The sequence below is a fragment of the Sapajus apella genome, unplaced genomic scaffold (assembly GCF_009761245.1).
Source record: "Sapajus apella isolate SASKATOON/1434 unplaced genomic scaffold, GSC_monkey_1.0 scaffold55, whole genome shotgun sequence".
Classification (NCBI taxonomy): domain Eukaryota; kingdom Metazoa; phylum Chordata; class Mammalia; order Primates; family Cebidae; genus Sapajus; species Sapajus apella.
Genome location: NW_022436995.1, coordinates 5,810,295 through 5,831,921, shown reverse-complemented (window position 1 = coordinate 5,831,921; position 21,627 = coordinate 5,810,295). Strand labels below are relative to the sequence as shown.

General features: G+C 44.1%; 3 protein-coding genes across 4 annotated transcripts; 2 read left to right on the top strand and 1 right to left on the bottom strand.

Annotated features, from left to right (window-relative positions):
* The first annotated feature begins 180 nt into the window (after nucleotides 1–180).
* Nucleotides 181–12,281, top strand: DNAAF2 (dynein axonemal assembly factor 2). 2 transcript variants are annotated; one of them, XR_004258603.1, is made up of 4 exons: nucleotides 181–2,491; nucleotides 8,613–8,756; nucleotides 11,458–12,206; nucleotides 12,257–12,281. XR_004258603.1 is itself a non-coding variant. In XM_032244525.1 (3 exons), the coding sequence occupies exons 1-3, from the start codon at nucleotides 614–616 to the stop codon at nucleotides 11,962–11,964; spliced, it is 2,529 nt and encodes an 842-aa protein (XP_032100416.1). In that variant the 5' UTR covers nucleotides 181–613; the 3' UTR covers nucleotides 11,965–12,229. The 2 variants fall into 2 exon arrangements, 1 of the variants encoding a protein (XP_032100416.1); XM_032244525.1 differs by lacking the exon at nucleotides 12,257–12,281 and having other exon boundaries at nucleotides 11,458–12,229.
* Nucleotides 12,282–14,451: 2,170 nt separating this feature from the next.
* MGAT2 (alpha-1,6-mannosyl-glycoprotein 2-beta-N-acetylglucosaminyltransferase) lies at nucleotides 14,452–16,965 on the bottom strand. Its single transcript, XM_032244523.1, has one exon. It carries the CDS (start codon nucleotides 16,492–16,494, stop codon nucleotides 15,151–15,153), a length of 1,344 nt encoding a protein of 447 aa, XP_032100414.1. The 5' UTR covers nucleotides 16,495–16,965; the 3' UTR covers nucleotides 14,452–15,150.
* RPL36AL (ribosomal protein L36a like) lies at nucleotides 16,883–18,746 on the top strand. Its single transcript, XM_032244524.1, has 2 exons — nucleotides 16,883–17,192; nucleotides 18,294–18,746. Exons 1-2 carry the CDS (start codon nucleotides 16,917–16,919, stop codon nucleotides 18,648–18,650), a joined length of 633 nt encoding a protein of 210 aa, XP_032100415.1. The 5' UTR covers nucleotides 16,883–16,916; the 3' UTR covers nucleotides 18,651–18,746.
* The last annotated feature ends 2,881 nt before the right edge of the window (nucleotides 18,747–21,627 follow it).

The following is a 21,627-nucleotide window of genomic DNA, read 5'->3' as shown; positions in this document are numbered from 1 at the left end:
ACAATCACCTGAACCTGGGAGGTGGAGGTTGCAGTGAGCCGAGATCACGCCTTTGCACTCTAGCCTGGGAGAAAGAGCGAGACTCCATCTCAGAAGAAGAAAAAAAAAAAGATTGAAATGTTAGTTTAGCAAAGTGAAGAAAAGCAGCCAGACAGGTTTGAATTAGCCTGTTGATACACTGGCTATGGGACCTTCGTCCAGCTTCTCAGATCCCATCTTTCTGTTTGTGAAATGGGGATGAGGTTTATCTTCAAGTAGTGTGAACAATGAATGGGATAATGTACATACTGCTGGAAATTATGACAGTTACTACAATAGTTATTCTGCAGAAATAACTGTACCATGGCACAGGAATATAAAACAGAAAGCACGGTGTTGGGTTGGTTTGAAGAAACTAAGAGGCTATTTCTGGCATTTCCACTATTCCACCATGATTTCTACCCCTCCTCCCGAATGTTAGTGGTGTCCCTATGGCAACAAGCACGCGCTACTCAAGGCTCAATTTTCCAGCCGTTACCGACACTCTCCGCTGCCCAGAGATTGTGAGGCGCATCCCTCAACCCAGTTTCAGGCTGATCCCCCTTGGCCCAAGGACGAGGAGCCACAGGGCAGTATGGCCAAAGCGGCGGCCTCCTCGTCGCTGGAGGACTTGGACCTGAGCGGAGAGGAGGTCCAGCGACTCACCTCCGCCTTCCAGGACCCGGAGTTCCGGCGAATGTTCTCCCAGTACGCCGAGGAACTCACCGACCCCGAGAACCGGCGACTCTACGAGGCGGAGATCACCATGCTGGAGCGTGAGCGAGGGGTGGAGGTGCGGTTCGTGCACCCAGAGCCGGGCTATGTGCTGCGCACCAGCCTGGACGGAGCGCGGCGCTGCTTCGTGAACGTCTGCAGCAACGCGCTGGTTGGCGCACCCAGCAGCCGGCCCGGCTCCAGGGGCGACCAGGGCGCAGCGCCTGGCAGCCACTGGTCCCTGCCTTACAGCCTGGCGCCCGGCCGCGAGTACGCGGGGCGCAGTAGAACCCGCTACATGGTCTACGACGTGGTCTTCCATCCAGACGCGCTCGCACTGGCCCGGCGACACGAGGGCTTCCGTCAGATGCTGGACACCACGGCCCTAGAGGCAGTCGAGAAGCAGTTCGGCGTGAAGCTAGACCGCAGGAATGCCAAGACCCTGAAGGCCAAATATAAGGGGACCCGGGAGGCTGCGGTGCTACGCACGCCCCTGCCCGGGGGTATCCCAGCCAGGCCCGAAGGGGAGCTGAAGGGTCCTCTCCCGGACTTCCCCTACCCCTACCAGTACCCGGCAGCCGCCGGAAACTCTGCAGCCCCCGGGCCCCGGGCGCCCTCCCCTCCGGAAGCGGCTTTGCGGCCCGCTCCCACCGAGCCTCGCTACAGCGTGGTGCAGCGCCACCACGTGGACCTCCAGGATTACCGCTGCTCCCGGGACTCAGTCCCGAGCCCAGTGCCCCACGAGCTGGTGGTCACGATCGAACTGCCGTTGTTGCGCTCAGCGGAGCAGGCGGCGCTGGAGGTGACAGGAAAGCTGCTGTGCCTCGACTCAACGAAACCCGACTACCGGCTGCGGCTCTCGCTCCCGTACCCAGTGGACGACGGCCGCGGCACGGCACAGTTTAACAAGGCTCGGCGGCAGCTGGTGGTGACGCTGCCAGTGGTGCTGCCGGCCGCGCGCCGGGAGCCCACAGTCACCGCCGCGGCCGCGCCGGAAGAGTCCGCGGGTCTGTCCGGAACTGACGGCCAGGCCTGCGCTTCCGCTCGCGCAGCGGAGGCGGGACCCGCGGGAGGTCGCGCCGAGGACCGAGGCCACGATACCTGCGTGGCTGTGACTGCAGGCTCTGGGGTCACCACCCTGGGGGACCCCGAGGTGGCGCCCCAGCTGGCCGGCGCTGGAGAAGAGCATGTCCCCGAGCTGGGGGAGCAGGACTTGAGCTGGCACGCGGGGTCGCCGCCGGGCAGCGGAGAGAAGCCATCTCCCGGAGGAGAGAGCTCACCTGGTCGTGGAGGCTCCGCTTGTATGTCCTTTCCCGGCCAAGCCTGGGAGTCTTCTGCGGGAAGAGAGAGCGCGCGCGGAAATTGCAGTGTGGAGACGCGCGTGGAGTCGGAGGAAAAGGGAGGTGAGCGCTCCGCCCGCGCCATGGGTGGTCCCAGAACTGAGAGCCGGGAACCTTTGTGTCCTCCGTTACTGTGTAATCAGGACGAAGAAACCCTGACTCTGGTCATTCAAGTGCCTCGGATCCAGCCGCAAAGTCTTCAAGGAGATCTGAGTCCCCTCTGGTACAAATTACGCTTCTCCACACAAGATTTAGTTTATTCCTTCTTTTTGCAATTTGCTCCAGAGAATAAATTGAGTACCATAGAACCTGTGATTAGCGTTTCTTCAAACAATGCAGTGATAGAACTGGCAAAATCTCCAGAGAGCCATGGACATTGGAGAGAGTGGTATTATGGTGTAAACAACGATTCTTTGGAGGTAACAGTTCTTTCCAGAGTCCTAATATTTGAAATATCCCATCTTACTTTAAAAATTTTCTATTACTGACCAGACGCAGTGACTCACTCCTGTAATCCTAGCACTTTGGGAGGCTGAGGCGGGCGGATCATGAGGTCAGGAGCTAGACCAGCCTGGCCAATATGATGAAATCCCGTCTGTACTAAAAATACAAAAATTAACCGGGCGCGGTGGCGCGCGCCTGTAGTCGCAGCTACTCGGGAGGCTGAGGCAGAAGAACCGCTTGACCCCAGAAGGCAGAGGTTGCAGTGAGCTGAGATCAAGCCACTGCACTCCAGCCTGGGAGATAGAGCTAAACTCCGCCTCAGAAAAAAAAAAAAAAAAAGCTATTACAGGGACCCTTTCAGTTTATCCTAAACAAAGCATTTTCCATTATTTTCTTGTAATGACTTGATATTGATGCACATGATGAAAGATGTCAGTGCATGTTGGACGTATTTTGAAGAAGAAGAAAAGAAACACACATTGTGTCTGGTGGATGGGTTTCAAATCTTCAAAGTTACCCTGAATGCAGTTGTTTTTCTGAGATGCATTGAATATGAAGGAGACCATGAATGAACTTTTAGGGAGCAGTAGATCTCTGGAATTGTATGCAAAAAGAAGAGAGTGATCTCTTCCAGGGAGACGGGCTATAATTTTAGTTATAGTCTCAAAAGGGGTTTGTAACACAAGTAAGTTTAAAATGCACTCTATAATGGGCAACTTTGAAGTTGGTAAATCATTTTTTCCGAGCCTAGAAAATAGAGAATAATAATAATTTACTTCCAAAGAGGAAAAGTAACTCGGCTAGTTACGTTTCCAGTTACACAGTTATGTCCAAATGCCTTTTGGGCCATATGGTGCTGCTTAATTTTAGTCTAAGATTTTGGCAGGATTGTCCTCTCGTTGGCGCTATTTTAAATTGAGAGTATGTCACTTTGCATCTGTTTTAATCATGTTTAGGCCCCTACTGGTATTTAGCACAATGACTAGCATTTAACAATTGTGATATAAATATTTGTTGAACCTAATAGTACCTACGCTAGCTGCACCTCTTCTGGGAAGATTTTTTTTAATTTTATTTTTTTGAGCTGGAGTTTTGCTCTTGTCGCCCAGGCTCGAGTGCAACGGTGCTGTCTTGGCTCACTGCAGCCTCTGCTTCATGGGTTCAAAGGATTCTCCTGCCTCAGCCTCCTGAGTAGCTGGGATTATAAGCGCGTGTCACCATGCCTGGCTACTTTTTCTATTAGTAGAGACGGGGTTTCGCCATGTTGGCTAGGCTAGGCTGGTGTCGAACTCCTGACCTCAGGTGACCTACCCGCCTCGGCCTCCCAAAGTCCTGGGATTACAAGCCTGAGCCACCTTGGGAGGCCGAGGCGGGTGGATCACCTGAGGTCAGGACTTCAAGACCAGCCTGACAAACATGGGGAAAGTCACTATTAAAAATATAAAAATTAGCCAGGCATGGTTGCCCTTGCCTGTAATCCCAACGACTTGAGAAGCTGAGGCAGGAAAATCACTTGAACCCAGGAGGTGAAGGTTGCAGTAAGCCAAAATCCTCCCACGCACTCCAGCTTGGGTAATGAGCAAAACTAGAAAATTTTACTTTTTCCTGTTGTTTTTCTAAAAATTTGCTAAGAAGTTACATATGTAATTTATGAGTTTGGGTATCTATAAGAGAAGTGGTTAATTGAAAACCCTCCAAAATTCGTAAAATAAATAGCTGGGCTAGCTAAGATAGTTTGTTAGAATATAAAATATGAAACTGAGTATCTGTTTATGTCATCAGAAGTGGGAAATTTAGGAAAGGGCAGTTGTTTTCCTGTAATTGTTTTAGTAATTATAAAAATAACCTACAGTGTGGGAAGAAAACTTTGTAGACAAGCATTAAGAGAATTTTCAATAATACATTTTAATCTGATTTTCAAGTATGCTAACATTTTAGCAAATAAACTAGATGAAAATGGGATTAGGGCAACTATTTTATACCTTTGAAGCCTGAAATAGATTTTTCATTACTTCCCTAATTATCACATTTGGTAAGGCTGATGGAACAATAGCATCTAACTTTTTTTTTCTGAAGATGGAGTCTCGCTCTGTTGCCCAGTTGGAGTGCAGTGGTGGGATCTCAGCTCAACCTTCTGGGTTCAAGAGGCAGCCTCCTGAATAGCTGGGATTACAGGCACATGCCAGTACACCAGCTAATTTTTATATTTTTAGTAGGGACGGGGTTTCACCATGTTTCGTCAGGCTGGTCTCAAACTCCTGACCTCATGATCAGCCAACCTTGGCCTCCCAAAGTGCTGGGATTACAGGTGTGAGCCACTGCACTTGGCCAGCATCTAACTCTTTTGCTTTACTTTGTACTGGACCAGGCTCTTAAGTGTTAAATTTTTGAAAAAAATCATGAGTAGGGGAACAAATGTAATAATATTATATGCATTATGCATTTTGTGGCTTTCAAGGTCAGAACTTTACAAATAAATACTAAATATATGAATTGAAGTTTTCAATGTTCACTGACAATTTTCCTAGATCTTCAGGCCTCTGAGATCAGTAACTTTTCCAGTTCATTAGTCATTTCATCAGTCATTGGAGTGAGAAGGCAAGTTTATGCAAATCTTCTCTATTTTAATCAGCCATTTCCATTATATCTTCCTTGAATTAACTAAAAAAAGTTTGGTGTATTATTTGTAATGATTCAAAGATGATGTCTTTTTCCAGAGGCATGAACCTTAGAAATGCTTTTGATGGGGATGTTTCTGTAACGCAGTGTTATTCTGGATCTTTAAATAATAACAAGGCCAATTACTCTAAATGTAAAATTTTGCTATTCCCAAGGTTGACTTTTGTTTGGTAGGTTTTCACAATTTTAAGTACTATTTAATGGAAGAGATATAAATATATATGTAGAGAATTTATTTGGGCCAAAGTAGAGGACCACAACCCAGTAGACACATATTCAAGTTGCCCTGAATATATGTTCTCAATAAAAGAGAACTTGAAACTTGTTTCTTTCTGATATTTTCCACCTATTTAGACCAAATAATGGGCTGCATTTATTTTGTAATTATAAAATTTGCTGACATTGGGCCAGGCGTAATCCCAGCACTTTGGGAGGCTGAGGCAGGTAGATCACAAGGTCAGGAGTTCAAGACCAGCCTGGCCAACAGGGTAAAATCCTGTCTCTACTAAAAATACAAAAATTAGATGGGCATGGTGGTGGGCACCTGTAATCCCAGCTACTTGGGAAGCTAAGGCAGGGGAATAGCTTGAACCCGGGAGGCGGAGGCTGCAGTGAATAGAGATCATGCCACTATGAAGGAAAAAAGCCTGGGCGGGGCGGGGGGAGAAAAAAAAAAAGAGCAAGACTCCATCTCAAAAAAAAAGAAGAAAAAAAATTGCTGAAATAAAAGTACCAACGAAAATAGTTTATTTGGGGCAAAAATGAACTGCTTTTATAAATTAAGTAATTTTAAATATGGTTAATATGGTTATTCCCCCACACCCTAACTATATACCTGTATTCACTTGACATGAACAAATTGCTTTGTGTTTGGGATTCAGGTAAAAAAGTGATTTTTGCATTTCCTAGTAATAGTTTGGAAATCTTTTCATGTCAGCATCTTGAAATCTGCATCATTTTTAATTTTGTTTTTGGAGACAGGGTCTTGCTCTGTCTCACCCAGGCTGGAGTGCAGTGGTGCGATCAATGCTTACTGTAGCCTCAGCCTTCCAGGCTCAAGTGATCCTCCCACCTCAGCCTCTGGAGTAGCTAGGACCACAGGTGCATGCCACCACTCCCAGCTAAATTTTGTATTTTTTGTAGGGGGTTTTGCCATGTTGGCCAGGCTGGTCTTGAACTTCTGGGCTCAAACAATCTGCCCGCCTTAGCATCCCAAAGTGCTGGAATTACAGGTATGAGCCACTGTGTGCAGCCTAATGTTTTTCATAATTTACCTTTTCTCTGGAGCACAGATTCAAGTTGCCCTGAATATATGCTCTCTACTTCATTCTTATTAATAATTATACAGTTTGCTAATGTCACACTAGAGTTTCCCAATGCTTAAAAATATAATACCCTTCTTGGCTGGGTGCCTATAATCTTGGCTCATGCCTATAATCCCAGAACTTTGGGAGGCCAAGGTGGGAGTACAGCTTGAATCCAGGAGTTGGAGACCAGCCTGGGCAACCAAGTGAAACCTGTCTCTACAAAAAATGTAAAAAAAAAAAAAAATTATTATTATTTTTGAGACAGAATCTCACTCTGTCACCCAGGTTGGAGTGCAGTGGTATAGTCTCGGCTCACTGCAACCTCTGCTTCACGGGTTCAAGCAATTTTCCTGTCTCAGCCTCCCGAGTAGTTGGAATTACAAGCACACACTACCATGCCCGGCTAATTTTTGCATTTTTAGGAGACAGATTTCACTATGTCAGCCAGGCTAGTCTCGAATTCCTGACCTCAGGCAATCCACCCGCCTCGGCCTCCCAAAGTGCTGGAATTACAGGTATGAGCCACCACACCTGGCCCAAAAAATGTAAAAAATTAGCTGGGCATTGTGGCATGTGGCTGTAGTCCCACGTACCCAGTACTTGGGGGCACAAGTGGGAAGATTGCTTGAGCCAGAGAGGTCAAGGCTGCAATGAGCTATGATTGTGTCACTGCATTCCAGCCTGGTCAACAAAGTGAGACCCTGTCTCACAAACAAACAGCAAAAGGGCTGGGTGTGGTGGTGGCTCACACCTGCAACCCCAGCACTTTGGGGGGGCCAAGGCAGATGGATCACTTGAGTCCAGAAGTTCGAGGCCAGCCTGGGCTACATGGCAAAACTCTGTCTCTACAAAAAATACAAAAATTAGTTGAGAGTGGTGGCATGGCCCCGTGGTCCCAGGCACTCTGGAGGCTGAGGTGGGAGGATCACTTTAACCTGGGAGGTCAAGGCTACAGTGAGCCGTGATTATGCCACTGCACTCCAGCCTGGGTGACAGAGCAAGACTCTGTCTCAAAAACAAAACAAGCAAACAAATAAAACACCCCTTCTTTTAAATAAAACACTGTAATTGGCTATTACCTGGCCAAGAACTAAAATGCAAACTGGTCACACAAAATTTGAATAGATCCTTTTATGTGCATTTCTTAGCTACCTCATTAGGAAATGTTCTAAGGCTGAATTAAATTTTGTATTTGGGAGCCCATTTACAGTCCTGGAGACGATGTTATTCTTTTATCTTTTTTTTCTTTTCGGAGGTGAATTCTTGCTCTTATTCCCCAGGCTGGAGTGCAGTGGCGTGATCTAGGCTCACTGCAACCTCTGCCTCCTGGGTTCAAGCAATTCTTCTGCCTCAGCCTCCTGAGTAGCTGGGATAACAGGTGCCTTTTAACATGCCCAGCTAATTTTTGTATTTTTAGTAGAGATAGGATTTCACCATGTTGGCCAGGCTAGTCTTGAACTTCTGCCTCAGCCTCCCAGTGTGCTGGGATTACAGGCGTGAGCCAGCTGAGACAATGTTATTCTTATGGAATACTAAAAGGGGCCAGGCGCGGTAGCTCATGCCTGTTATCCCAGAACTTTGGGAGGCTGAGGCAGGTGGTTAGCTTGAGGTCAGGAGTTCAAGACCAGCCCGGCCAACATGGTAAAACTCTGCCTCTACCAAAAATACAAAAATTAGCCAGATATGGTGGTGGTCACTTGTAATCCCAGCTACTCAGGAGGCTGAGGCAGGAGAATTGCTTGAACCTGGGAGGTGGAGGTTGCAGTGAGCCGAGATTGCGCCCTACACTCCAGGAAGGGTGACAGAGTAAGACTATGTCTCAAAAAAGAAAAAAAAAAAAAAGAAATACTAAAAGGTCAGATTTAATAGAAAAAGTACCAAGACCTCTTTCTTTTAGGTTCTTTTCCTATACATTTATGTTTGTTCAACTCTTATTGCTCTGTACAATACCAAACTTAAATTTTTCCAAGACAGCTCACAGGAATAACACTAAAATAAACATTTTAAAAAGTGTAACTCTGAACAATGTTGAGAATTCTGAGCTGCTTTGAGATACAACTGTGTCAGGTATGACTTATAAGGCAGAGTATTTTTTCCCTTTATATTTTAGGAAAGGTTATTTGTCAATGAAGAAAATGTTAATGAGTTTCTTGAAGAAGTCCTGAGCGCTCCATTCAAACAGTCTATGTCCTCAACCCCACCATTAATTGAAGTTCTTCAGATTACAGATAATAGGATTCAAATTAATGCAAAGGTAAGGAATTTGGTGGGCTCTATAGCAGAGTAACTAAGCACAGAGTTACAGAGTTAAAGCCTAACAAATTATTGATTTCTTAATGTCATAACTTTAAACAAAATGTACATAATGGCTGGGCATAGTGATGTTGTCTTTTTTTTTTTCTCTTAGTTTCAAGTTTTAATCAAAGCTTGTATATAAGATTACTTTATTCCTGCATCTTCTCAATTGTTTCTTCCTTGTAGTTGCCTTTTTCCTTTCCTGATTGGCGAGATTTGGCTTTCCGTTCAAGGATCTTTTTTCGGTCTTTGTCCATTGTTACCTGGTGGTAACCAACTTGCCGGGGTTGCCTATGTGGACAGTTTGCCATTAGCCTTTTCCTGCTGCATCCGTTCAATGTAGATGACATATTTCTTCCCGTACACCTGGACTACTTTGCCAATTTGCTGACCTTTATAGTGTCTTTGTACAACTTCGTCATCCTTTCAGATGGGCATGGATTGCATGTTGTACTCCTCTCGCAGCTCTTTGGAAAGAGGGGAAGACATAATACTTGGAAATGTGGGAAGGTGCACTGAAATGCCTTTTGTGATTCTTGCTTTGGTCAGAAGTCAAAAAGTGATTGATCTTCATTTTGGCCACTCTTGCTTCAGTGATGGCCACAGAAGATTTTTTTTTTCTTTCTTTTTTTTTTTTTTTTGAGACAGTCTTGCTCTGTCACCAGGCGCCAGGCTGGAGTGCAGTGGTGCAATCTCGGCTCACTGCAACCTCCGCCTCCCGGGTTCAAGCAATTCTCCTGCCTCAGCCTGCCGAGTAGCTGGGACAACAGGCGTGCACCACCATGCCCAGCTAATTTTTGTATTTTTAGTAGAGACGGGGTTTCACCATGTTGGCCAGGATGGTCTCGATCTCTTGACCTCGTAATCTGCCCACCTCGGCCTCCCAAAGTGCTGGGATTACAGGCTTGAGCCACCGTGCCTGGCCTTTTTGTTTTCTTTTTTTTGAGATGGGAGTCTCCCTCTGTCGCCCAGGCTGGAGTGCAGTGGCATAATCTCGGCAAACTGCAACCTCTGCCTCCCAGGTTCATGGGATTCTCCTGCCTCAGCCACCCAAATAGCTGCAACTACAGGCGTGTGCCACCACGCCTGGCTAATTTTTTGTATTTTTAGTAGAGATGGGGTTTCACCATGTTAGCCAGAATGGTCTCCATCTCCTGACCTCGTGATCCACCCACCTTGGCCTCCTGAAGTGCTAGGAGTACAGAAGTGAGCCACCTCGCCTGGCTAAGCAAAGCCTTTTGTCTGTGTATTTACAATGTGCTGAACACTTTGCTATTTATTTTCACATTATTTCATTTAATCCCCAAATAATCCTACATTGAGGAACAAAGAGAAACTTACATTTAGGAAGTTTGAGTACTAGTGCAGGGACATACACAGCTTTTTTTGACTCTCAAACCATGGGAACTATGTTATGCAATTTGTACATTATTTTTAATTCATCCTTAATTTTAGTCATTTTTATAGTCTTCAGTATTGAAGATGCAAATAATTTAGTAACTACCACAATTGACAGACATGTTATTAGAAGGGCGGCTCTGAAAAATTAGAGGAATTTAAGAAAATTCAAGAAATTCAACAATGTGCTTATAAGAATAATTGAATTAGCCTGGTGTGGTGGTAGGTACCTGTAGTCCCAGTTACTTGGGAGGCTGAGGCAGGAGAATCGCTTGAATCCGGGAGGCGGGGGTTGCAGTGAGCAGAGATCCCACCACTGCACTCCAGCCTGAGCAACAGAGTGAGACTCTGTCTCAAAAAAAGAAAATAAAGAATAACTGTTAAAGAGTTTTGTAGACCGTGTTGAAAAGTGTGGATTACTGTTGTGAAAGAATATAATCCGGATATTAATGCCAGGTTTACAATGTTAAAATATGACTGCTGGTAGGCTGGGCATGGTGGCTCATGCCTGTAATCCCAGCACTTTGGGAGGCCGAGGCAGGCGGATCACCTGAGGTCAGGAGTTCAAGACCCACCTTGGCAACATGGTGAAATCCTGTCTCTACTAAAAATACAAAAAATTGCTGGGCATGGTGGTACTTTCCTGTAATCCTGTCTATTTGGAAGGCTGAGGCAGAATCGTTTGAACGCAAGAGGCAGAGGCTGCAGTGAGCAGAGATCATGCTAGCCTGGGTGACAGAGTGAGACTGTCTCTAAAAAAAAAAAAAAAAAAAAAAGTCATCCTTCATATGCTGCTTGTCTTTTTTTTTTTCTTTCTTTCCTTCTTTTTTTGACAAGATCTCACTCTGTCACCCAGGCTGGAATGCAGTGGCACGAAATTGGCCCAGTGCAGCCTCCGCCTTTCAGGTTGAAGTGATTCTCCTGCCTCAGCCTCCCAAGTAAAGGGGATTACAGGTGTGCATCACCACACCTGGCTAATTTTTGTGTTTTTAGTAGAGATGGGATTTCAGCACGTTGGCCAGGCTGGTCTCGAACTCTTGACCTTAAGTGATCTACCCACCTTGACCTCCCAAAGTGCTGGGATTACAGGCGTGAGCCACCATGCTCACGCTGGAGGATGACTTTGACAGAGAGACCTGGAGGTATACCTGCAGGTCTGTGAGGGCTATTACTTCACAACTGTTAAAATTTTTATTTCTAGCAGTTACTACAATTCTGTATTATTTCAAAGAATTATTAATTTGTTATTTCTCTTGACACAGTTGCAAGAATGTAGTAACTCTGATCAGCTACAAGCAAAGGAAGAAAGCGTAAATGAAGAAAGTCATCTAACTGAAAAGGAATATATAGAACATTGTAAAACCTCTACAACTAATTCTGATTCATCTGTAGCAGTTAAAGCACTACAAATAGATAGCTTTGGTTCAGTTACATGCTTTCAACAAGAATCTCTTGATGTTTCTCAAATGATACTTGGAAAAGCTCAGCAACCTGAGTCAAAAATGCAATCTGAATTTATAAAAGAAAAAAGTGCTACTTGCTCACGTGAGGAAAAAGGTAACTTAAACGAGCTAGTAATAACTGAAGAGAAAGAAATAGATGGAAATCACCTATCTTCATTGTTGAACAAAACTGTAGTTCACAATATACCTGGATTTGACAGCATAAAAGAAACCAATATGCAGGATGGTAGTGTACAGATCATTAAAGATCATGTGACCAATTGTGCATTCAGTTTTCAGAATTCTTTGCTATATGATTTGGATTAATTCTATATAATTTTGAAATTTAAATATTAAGGTTAAAGAATGCCTGTATCTAAAATTCATTTGTAAAAAGTTTTTTTAAATTGCAATTTTGATTCTCATGGGGTAAACTGGCAATTTTTTTTTTGCTTCTGGAGTTTAAAGAGTCCTTATAGATATAAGTTTTGTGATTCTTGTAATGGATGTGTATATTTTGTATTGGAGAGTTAAACATGTAGTTTTAATACAACCTCTCTCTATATATAGTATATATATATATATATATATATACACATAGTTTTATATATATATATAGTGTGTGTGTGTGTGTGTATATATATATATATATATACTTCTGTGTTAAATTTTGCTTTCATCATTACTTTAATAAAATTTCAAAATAGTCCCTAAGTTTTGTTTGTCATACAAAGTAATTCTCAAGAATGCAATTAACTGGAATTACGAGTATATGTGTAGGGGGTAGAATTTCAAAACTTTCTAAGTCTCACTAAATAGGACATATTTAAGCTTGAAATAGAGCTTAGAGGGGAAAGAAATTTATTAATCTCAACAATTATGATACCAGTACACCAGAAAAAATGTAGTATTTTTCATCAACTCTATATTTTACTTTTTTGTCACACAAACTATATATATAATAGATTTAGTTATTTAATAATGATTTTGAAAATTCAGTTTTGAAGTATTTCTTGGAAGTTATTGAAATACTAAAACATCTTTCAGTTTTACAGAAAGTTAAGAGTAAAACTGGAATTTAAAAAATCTGGTAATTTGCTCTGATAGGAAAATTGCTTTCATTATATTACCACACAAAAACCAAAACAAAAAGCCAGTGTTTCCTAGTCACTTTCTTCCTTTCTTTTTTTAAGATATAGGGTCTTGCTATGTTGTCCAGGCTGGATTCAAACTCCTAGACTTAAGTTACCCTTTTATCTCAGCTTCCTACATAATCAGTGTCTTTCATAACACCTCAAATGTGAGGCAAAGAGAAGATCCTAACAGTTTTTTTTCCTCATGAAAATTTTTACGACAGCCCAAGCAAATGAAAGGAAGGAAACGCAGAAAGGAAAATATTTGTTGATCTAATCACTAACCCCAAAGCCAGGAACTGATCTATTTCTGTTTCAAAAACAGCTACTACTTTATTCTGGCCTTCTTAGCTCAGTTCTGGAAACCACCTAATTTCTTTCTTTTTTTTATTTGAGACAGAGTCCCACTCTGTCGCCAGGCTGGAGTGCAGTGGTGCAATCTCAGTTCACTGCAACCTCCGCCTCCCAGGTTCAAGCAATTCTCCTGCCTCAGCTTCCCAAGTAACTGGGACTACAGGTGCGCTAATTTTTGTATTTTTAGTAGAGATGGGGTTTCACCATGTTGGCCGTGATGGTCTTGATCTCCTGACCTCGTGATCCAGCCACCTCGACATCCCATTGTGCTGGGATTACCGGCCTGAGCCACCGCACCCAGCCAAATAACCTAATTTCTTTAGTTCTTTGAACTAGTGGTGTCAGGTCGGAGTGCCAGAAATAGGTACAAAGTCTTCTGATTCACCCTTATTTATAACCCCCAGACAAAATCCAGCACCAGATTGGGCTGTGAGGGTAAGTCTAAAGGTTGCCTCACCTTAGATGAGCATATGTGCTCTTCAACCACTATGAATCTTAAATTGATGCAATAATTTTGAGAGCCATTTAATAGTTTTCTTAGGTTTAAGTAACTTTTTTTTTTTTTGAGATGGAGTCTTGCTTTTTTGCCCAGGCTGAAGTGCAGTGGCATGATCTAGACTTATTGCAACCTCTGCCTCCCAGGCTGAAAGGATCCTTCCACCCCAGCCTCTCGAATAGCTGGGATTGCAGGTGCACAACTATGCCCGACTAATTTTTTGCATTTTTGGTAGAGATGGGTTTTTTCCATGTTGCCCAGAGTGTTCTCAAACTCCCGAGTTTAAGTGATCTGCCCACCTCAGTCTCCTAGAGTGCTGGGATTACAGGCATGAGTCACCACACCCGGCCCCTAATCTTTACACAGAAATTAGTCTTTTATGAGAAATTTTTGGTTGAATGCGATTGAAAAGAGAAAATTCTATAACCTTCTACATTAAATATGGAGCAAAATTTACACCTGTTTCCTATAATTTTCTGCATATGTCCCTGTAAAAAGTATGACTTAAGTTAAAGCTGGCACTAGAAAGTATTTCACTTTGGCATGACTGAACTTTGTTATCATTTCTGGCTTTCAGAAACAATTTAGGCTGTATTTCCCTTACACAGCAACTTTTTATTGTCCATTATCTATGCCTGGTAATTTGAAAGCCAAACAGTTTCTTGCAAAGGGAATGCATTGTCATGAGCTGGGAATTATTTAAAACTCAATTATACAATGTAGCAATAGTAAATATTAAAATGTAATGCTAACTCAAAACTTGTAGAATGCCTTCACTGAATTTTGGTATAAAGAGTAAACAAAATTTATTCTGCAAAAGGATAAGGAACCTTTTTATGCAAAAATGAGTATTTTATTTTGTCAGCACTAAAAGAAAAAAACCAAAACCACTGTATTTCTACATTGAGGTGAAAACAATGTTTAAACTTTCTTATCAAATACATTCCAAAAAAAGTGTGTTCTATGAAGGTTCCAAAGCACACGCAAAACACAACAGTACGGGAATTTATCATACTGAAAATGACGGTTCTGACAGGGTGTTCAAACAAACATAACTTTTTAATTCTTAAACCACTGAAGCAATCGTTCCTAATAACTGTGTCAAGAGAGGGAAACTGGGTTTGTTCCATTAATACTCTAACAAGTTCACTGTAATACTTTTTACTATGACAGTTTTAATTTGCTGTACTTAAAATAGGTTTTGAAAGTGGAAAAGTGTACAAAGTTTCAGATAAAAAGATTAATAGATGCAATTTAAATAAAATTTCCCCTCTTCTATCAATCAACAATAATCATTTTTAGCAGATACAGATTGAGCTTTAAAACCCTACTTCCAAAATGAAACCTTCAGTTTTAAATCTTAATCAGACATAACTGGAGAAGATTATTATGTATTTGGACACCTTTTACAAGATTTTTTTTTATTAAAGCAGAAACCAGTTCCTAAACTTTTGTTCAATTGTATATCCTGTTTGGACAAATATCAAAAATAGAAGACTGTCACTTTTGCTTTTGTAATTGAGATTTTTTTCACTGCAGTCTTCTGTAACTTTTACAGAGTTCATGGTCCCTAATATCTCCCCACCCTCCATTTTTTCTAGGTGGGGAAATGGCTACCATAGTAAACTTCTCACTGATAGTTAGAGTTTCTGGAAACATGTATTGTTTGTTATTATTTAAGAGTGACTCAATTTGGGCACTCTGAGTGGATGGTCTACAGGTTTTCTTGTGATGCATACCACAGTCTCCAGCATGAAAAATCCTAGGAACTTGAGGAACCAGCACTTTCCAGAATTTTGGAAGACAAGATACAGTCAAGTATTGAAGAGTCCAGTCCCAGTTATAATCATCATAAGTACAGAAAGTGTCTGTGCACTCGATCAGCTTCTGATAGGCATTTCGGGTCAAGGCCAGACCCATATTGTGCTCTGTGGATTTCCAAGTTTTCACATCTACCTTGTCAGCCATGCCATAGAAACTGCGACTGGCAGTATAGGTCCCCAGGGAGAGAACATCACATTCAGGGCACTCTTGCTGCTTCAGTTTCCACATCTTTTTGAAGACATGGTAAAAGTCTGGGGCTAAGTAGTGATCCTCTTCTAGGAAAAGTATAAGGCCAGCATAATCTCGAAGAATTTTGACTCTTTCCCATACAAAATGCAGCTTCCACCACCAATGATGTTTGGTCTGAGAGAATTTGGCCTCTCTATAGTGGCCGAAGGAGTCGGGGTACTCAGCATTAATGCACCCCAATTTCAAAGCTGCATTCTTCGGCAGGTCTCTGGGACAATCTCTAGGGTCACTGCCTGGAAACTCGTTAGGGTACAACTGAATGCTGAAAGGAAAGAATACCTGCAGAACCGGACAGAAATCTACCCCGGCGATCAGCTGATTGATCTCAGTCGACCAGAAGTCGTGGCTAAAGATGACGAGGACGTTGTCAATTCCCTGGGCTTTTCGAAGTGAGTCCAGCAGCAGTCTGAGGTATTCGGGCCGGTTATGCACCTGGACCACCAGCACCAGCTCCCGGGCGGACCAGGTGCCAGCCTTATCTACATTCCTCAGTGTCTGATCAAAGTTAAGCTGGTACACCAGTGACCGATACCGCAGCGTCAGGTTGTCAGCCTCGGGCTGTGGGGCCGCCGGGACCAGGGGAGCCGCCGACTCGTTGGAGACCCTGCGGATGCCCACAGCCACAGATGGGTGGTCCCCGCCCCGGCCGCCGGCACCCCGCGGGGGTTCGGCGTCCAGCAACGGCGGGGAGAGGGCATCGTTCTTCCTTTGTCGCCCATTGCTGCTCCAGAGGACGAAGCCGCAGGCGGCCACCACGAGCGTCAGGATTAGCACCTTCCGTTTGTAGATGCGGAACCTCATGGTCTCCAGGGCCGGGAGCGCGGGCGGGCGGGCGGGCGCGGAAAGGAGTAGCGGCTTCTGCACGGAAGGGGCGGGCGGGCGGCTGCCGTCGCCTTGGCCTGTCGCGGTCGGAACTGGCCCCCGCGGCTGCCCTCGCTAACTCATCCCAGGCCCCGGGGGTCCTGGGGCCCTAGGGCGCTCAGCTACCCGGCGCCGCCTGCGCTCCACACATCCTCGCCTGGCAGCTACAGCTCGGGCATCGGCGCCGCCGCTAGGAGCCGCGGCTCGGCTTCGTCTCGGTCCTCTCCATTCAGCATCACAGCTCCCGGAAGAAGCCCAGCTGTGGCCCCACCGCACCCTAGCTTCGTTACCTGCGCCTCCAGCGGCCCTGCGTCCTCTGCGCTCTCATCCTTACGCGGGCCCTAGACGGCCAGGACTGAGCAATGCAGCCTCGACTCACTTGGGCGGCGACCGTTCTGACAACCCGCAACTGGCTCGCGGAACACCGCGGCCCTCGGGCCCACAGCCCTCAGGCCCACCCCTTAGATCGTTGGTTGGTGCTTTCCAGACACGTCCGAAGGCGCCTGGCCGCCGTGGCCGGCTGCCTATTGGTTGGCAGTACTGTCGCTCAGGTGCAGTTCCTACTTCCGGTTCTTTCTTCCCTTTCCTGTTGCGAGGCGAGAGCTGCGCGAGGCGAGTGTCTCGGAAGCTGTTTCTGGGTAAGTAAAGAACAGGACTGTAGCGGTTTCAGTAGGAGCCTCCGTTGCTCAGAATCCAGGGTAGGAGTAAGCCTTCGTAGGAAAGGGAAGTCGAGACCCACGGCCCTCGCTTCTTAGTTCGAGAGCTGGCTTCTTCCTTCAGGAAAGGGACTCAGGCATGGCGGCTACAGGATCGCGAGGCGCGCCGGTTTGATGAGGACACGTCAGCCTTCGTGGCTGCTGACGGGTGACCGCACGGGAAGAGTGAACCCACGCTGATTTGGTTCTCGGACAAGGAACGGGGCGGGTGGTAATCTTAGCTACAACGTCGCGCCCGGCCCCAGCCATTCCCTAGAGCTGGAAAATGGAGGAGGTGGGGGTTGGGGGGGAGTCAAGCTCTTGCCCTCAGCCTTTTTTCTGCGGAAGAAAAGAAATTGAACCGTGCCTTTCTTTGGGGGCAGAATTAAACCCATTTGGTACAGAAAATTGACTGTATTGGGCCTCCTAAAGCTGCTGCTCTTGATTTTCGTGAGTCTTGTTCTGAGAAAAGAAAAATGGTCCGGAGCATTGTGAGTTATTTGAGGTGTGCAAAATTTGCTGAGCCCGGAGAGACAGGAGTATGGAAGTTCAAACACCTCCCCACTTCATGCCTGGCATTTTATCCCCGACTAGCTGTCTCACCCATTATGTCCATGTTCCTGGAATTTGTCATAAAACGATGCATAGCCAATCAATCGCTTGTATTGTTTTAATGTAACGTTTTGGTAAACAACTTTAGGAACTGCCATTTTTTCCTCTGAAAACCCACTTGGATCTGCTGCTATTCAGGGCAGTTTGAGTCTGTGCTCGGTTGCAATCCTCAAACTTGGCCCAAATACTCTACTTACATGAATTTTGCCTCAGTTTTTTCCTTTAGGTTTACAAATTAGTCCTCCAGTAATTTAAACGAAGTGTTTCAAAAAGGTATGCACTTGTATGTGCATTTATTCATGTGGAAAGTGAGTACGTGGTGGATTTATATATTACTGATCTGTGTGTACGGTTTTCCTATGTCTGCTTGCATAGCACTTTCACTTTTCGGAATGTTTAATATCTGTCTTATTCTTAAATATTTTATTACAGTTTTCATCAGACAGACAGACCAGCCCTTCTGCAAAGATGGTCAACGTACCTAAAACCCGAAGAACCTTCTGTAAGAAGTGTGGCAAGCATCAACCTCACAAAGTGACACAGTATAAGAAGGGCAAGGATTCCTTGTATGCCCAGGGAAAGAGGCGCTATGATCGGAAGCAGAGTGGCTATGGTGGGCAGACAAAGCCAATTTTCCGGAAGAAGGCTAAGACCACAAAGAAGATTGTGCTCCGGCTGGAATGTGTTGAGCCTAACTGCAGATCCAAGAGGATGCTGGCCATTAAGAGATGCAAGCATTTTGAACTGGGAGGAGATAAGAAGAGAAAGGGCCAAGTGATCCAGTTCTAAACTTTGGGATTTTTTCTTTTAATATTGGAAAGAAAATGTTGAAGCCGTAGAAAAATTACCTGTTGGAAAATAAATACAGTGATATTCTTACGCAAACCTTTTGTGGTTTTCACTTATAAATAGAATTCCATGTTTAGTGTAGTTCTAGATTAAGGAAATAACAGTGAATTTTTTGGAATTGAATGAGGTTTATCCTCTTGACAAATTCTATTTAAATTGTTCCCAAGAATTAGAATTTTGTATTTTACATATAAAGTCCCACCTCAAAACTTTACAACCAAGTTTATATATATACAAAATGGAAGGAAAAATGATATTTTCTTTTCTGGTCAATTTCAAATGTTGAGTGAATTCATAATGATGGAGCAGCTTAGAAGAGTCTTTGAATCAGATTTTGCAAGAGAAGAAACAAGATATGCTAAGCTCGTGTTTAGCAGGCTGGGTGGGACAGAGGATTGAAGTTGGGGGATAAGAGCTGACTGCAAATGCTCTAGTAGTGGCCACTAGCCAGGTAATTTGCTTCCTGTTAGACTAGTCACATTTAGTACTCAGCAGCCAGACGTTCCTAGTTGATTGGACAACACAGAAATGTAATACATTTCTACCACAGAAAGTTGACTTGGACAGCACTGTAGACTGGCCTTGAATATAAAGGAATAGTTCAAAATTGACTTCAAAAAGTTCTGACTTTGGTTAAAGTCTGAAGTCCAAGATGGCAAAAACCTTGTTATTTATTTGAATCATAGAACACTAGGAGGTACTCAAAATTTTTGTTTTGTGAGACAAAGTCTCAGTGTCACTCATGCTGGAGTGCAGTGGCATGTTCATGGCTCACTGCAGCCACTCAGGCTCTGTAGGTCCTGCCTTAGCCTTGGAGCAGTTGGGCACCACCATGCCCAGCTAATTTGTCCATCTAACTTTTTTTTTTTTTAAAGATGGAGTCTATGTTGGCCCAGGCTGGTCTCAACTCCTAGGGTCAAGCAGTTCTTCCATCTCAGCCTCCCAAAGTTGGGATGACAGGTGTCATCACTGTGCTTGGCCAGCACTTCTTGACAGTTGGGAAGATTTAGGAGTTATGACTGAAAACAAAAAGGTTGAAATTCACAATGAATAATAATTGAGTCTTGTAATTATGAAAGGCAAGAAAAGTTCAGCATCAAATGAAAAACTGGGAAAAGGTATGGGATGGAAGAGGACAAATTATGCCTTTTGTATATGAATTTAAGTTTGACTAAAATGACTGAATAGTTAGAAGAACGCAAAGGGCTAGGGTCTAAGAGTAACAGATGGTTTGCACATAATCCCAATAACTGCATTTGTGATTGTAAAAAACAGTAAGATATAAAAATCATGTAGACAAGTTTATTTTTAAATACATCACCATCACACCATCACTTTTTCCTCTTTTGGAGACGGTCTTGCTCTTGCCCGGGCTGGAGTGTAGTGGTATGCTCACAACTCACTGTAGCTTTGACCTCCCAGGCTCAAGCTATCCTCTCACCTCAGCCTTCCTTGTAGTGGGGATTACGGGCATGTAGCACCACGCTCACCTGATTTTTGTATTTTTTGTAGATGGAGTTTTGTCATGTTCAGGCTACTCTAGAATTCCTGGGCTCAAGGGATCCACCCACTTCAGTTTCTTCAAGTGCTGGGATTACAGGCTTGAGACACCTTGCCTGGCCTACCATCACATTTAAAGAATGTTTTAATGCAGCTAGTTTTGTAATATTTATAGGCAATCCCTCAGCAACTTACAAGTTTAGAAAATCCTAAAATATTTTACTTTGAGAATTGGTTTTAAAGACCAAAAGTGAATTAACTAGAAGGCAGTAGCCTGGGTTTAAAATCTGATCTGGGTTCATGATACTTACCTCCTAGGGTGATTTGTAAAGATTAAAATAAAATGTGATTTATAAAAACACCTCGAATGGCTGGACATGGTGGCTCATGCCTATAATCCCAGCACTTTGGGAGGCCGAGGCCGGTGATCACTTGAGATCAGGAGTTCGAGACCAACCTGGCCAACATGGTGAAACACCGTCTCTACTAAAAATACAAAAATTAGCCAGGCGTGGTGGCACATGCCTGTAATCTTGGCTACTGGGGAGGCAGAGGCAAGAGAATTGCTTGAACCCAAGAGAGGTTGCAGTGAGCTGAGATTGCGCCATTGCACAACAGCCGGAGCAAAGAAGGGAGACACCATCTCAATAAATAAATAAACAAAACACCTGGAACAAAGATAAACAGCAGTTCTATTAAAACCACATTTTCATTATATAGTGTTTTTCTTGGAAGAATTAAACTGACTCTGGACCAATTATAGTATCTCAGAGAATCAGCAGAGTAGAAACTGTTTTGAAGATCATATATGCAGTTTCAATAAAAATGTTCTAACATTTCAAACTTCATCTATGCCAGGTGCAGTGGCTCATGCCTGGAATCCCAGCACTTTGGGAGGCAGACCTGGGCAGATCACGAAGTCAGGAGTTCAAGACCAGCCTTACCAATATGGTGAAAACCCATCTCTACTAAAAATACAAAAATTACCCAGGTGTGGTGGCGCACGCCTGTAATAGTAGCTACTCAGGAGGCTGAGGCAGGAGAATTGCTTGAACCCAGGTGGTGGAGGTTGCAGTGAGTTGAAATCACTCCACTGCACTCCAGCCTGGGCAACAGAGCGAGACTCTGTCTCAAATAAATAAATAAATACATAAAATCCATCTACTCAGGAGCATCTGAATTTTCAAAAAAGAAAGAATGTCCCAAACAAACATTTTAGGAAGACAAAGGGGATATTTTGTAAGAAATAGTCTTACGGAGACCCTGCTAACAACCCCAAAACAGCAATTACGTTATGTAACACTGGAGAGTGCTTTTCTCTGGTAACTTTTATTCTTTGTCTGTTCACAAAAACCAGTCTGAGGTTACTGCAATGTTCTGTTGGAGAGGCTGACTTGAGGTAGGGCAGTGGAAATGA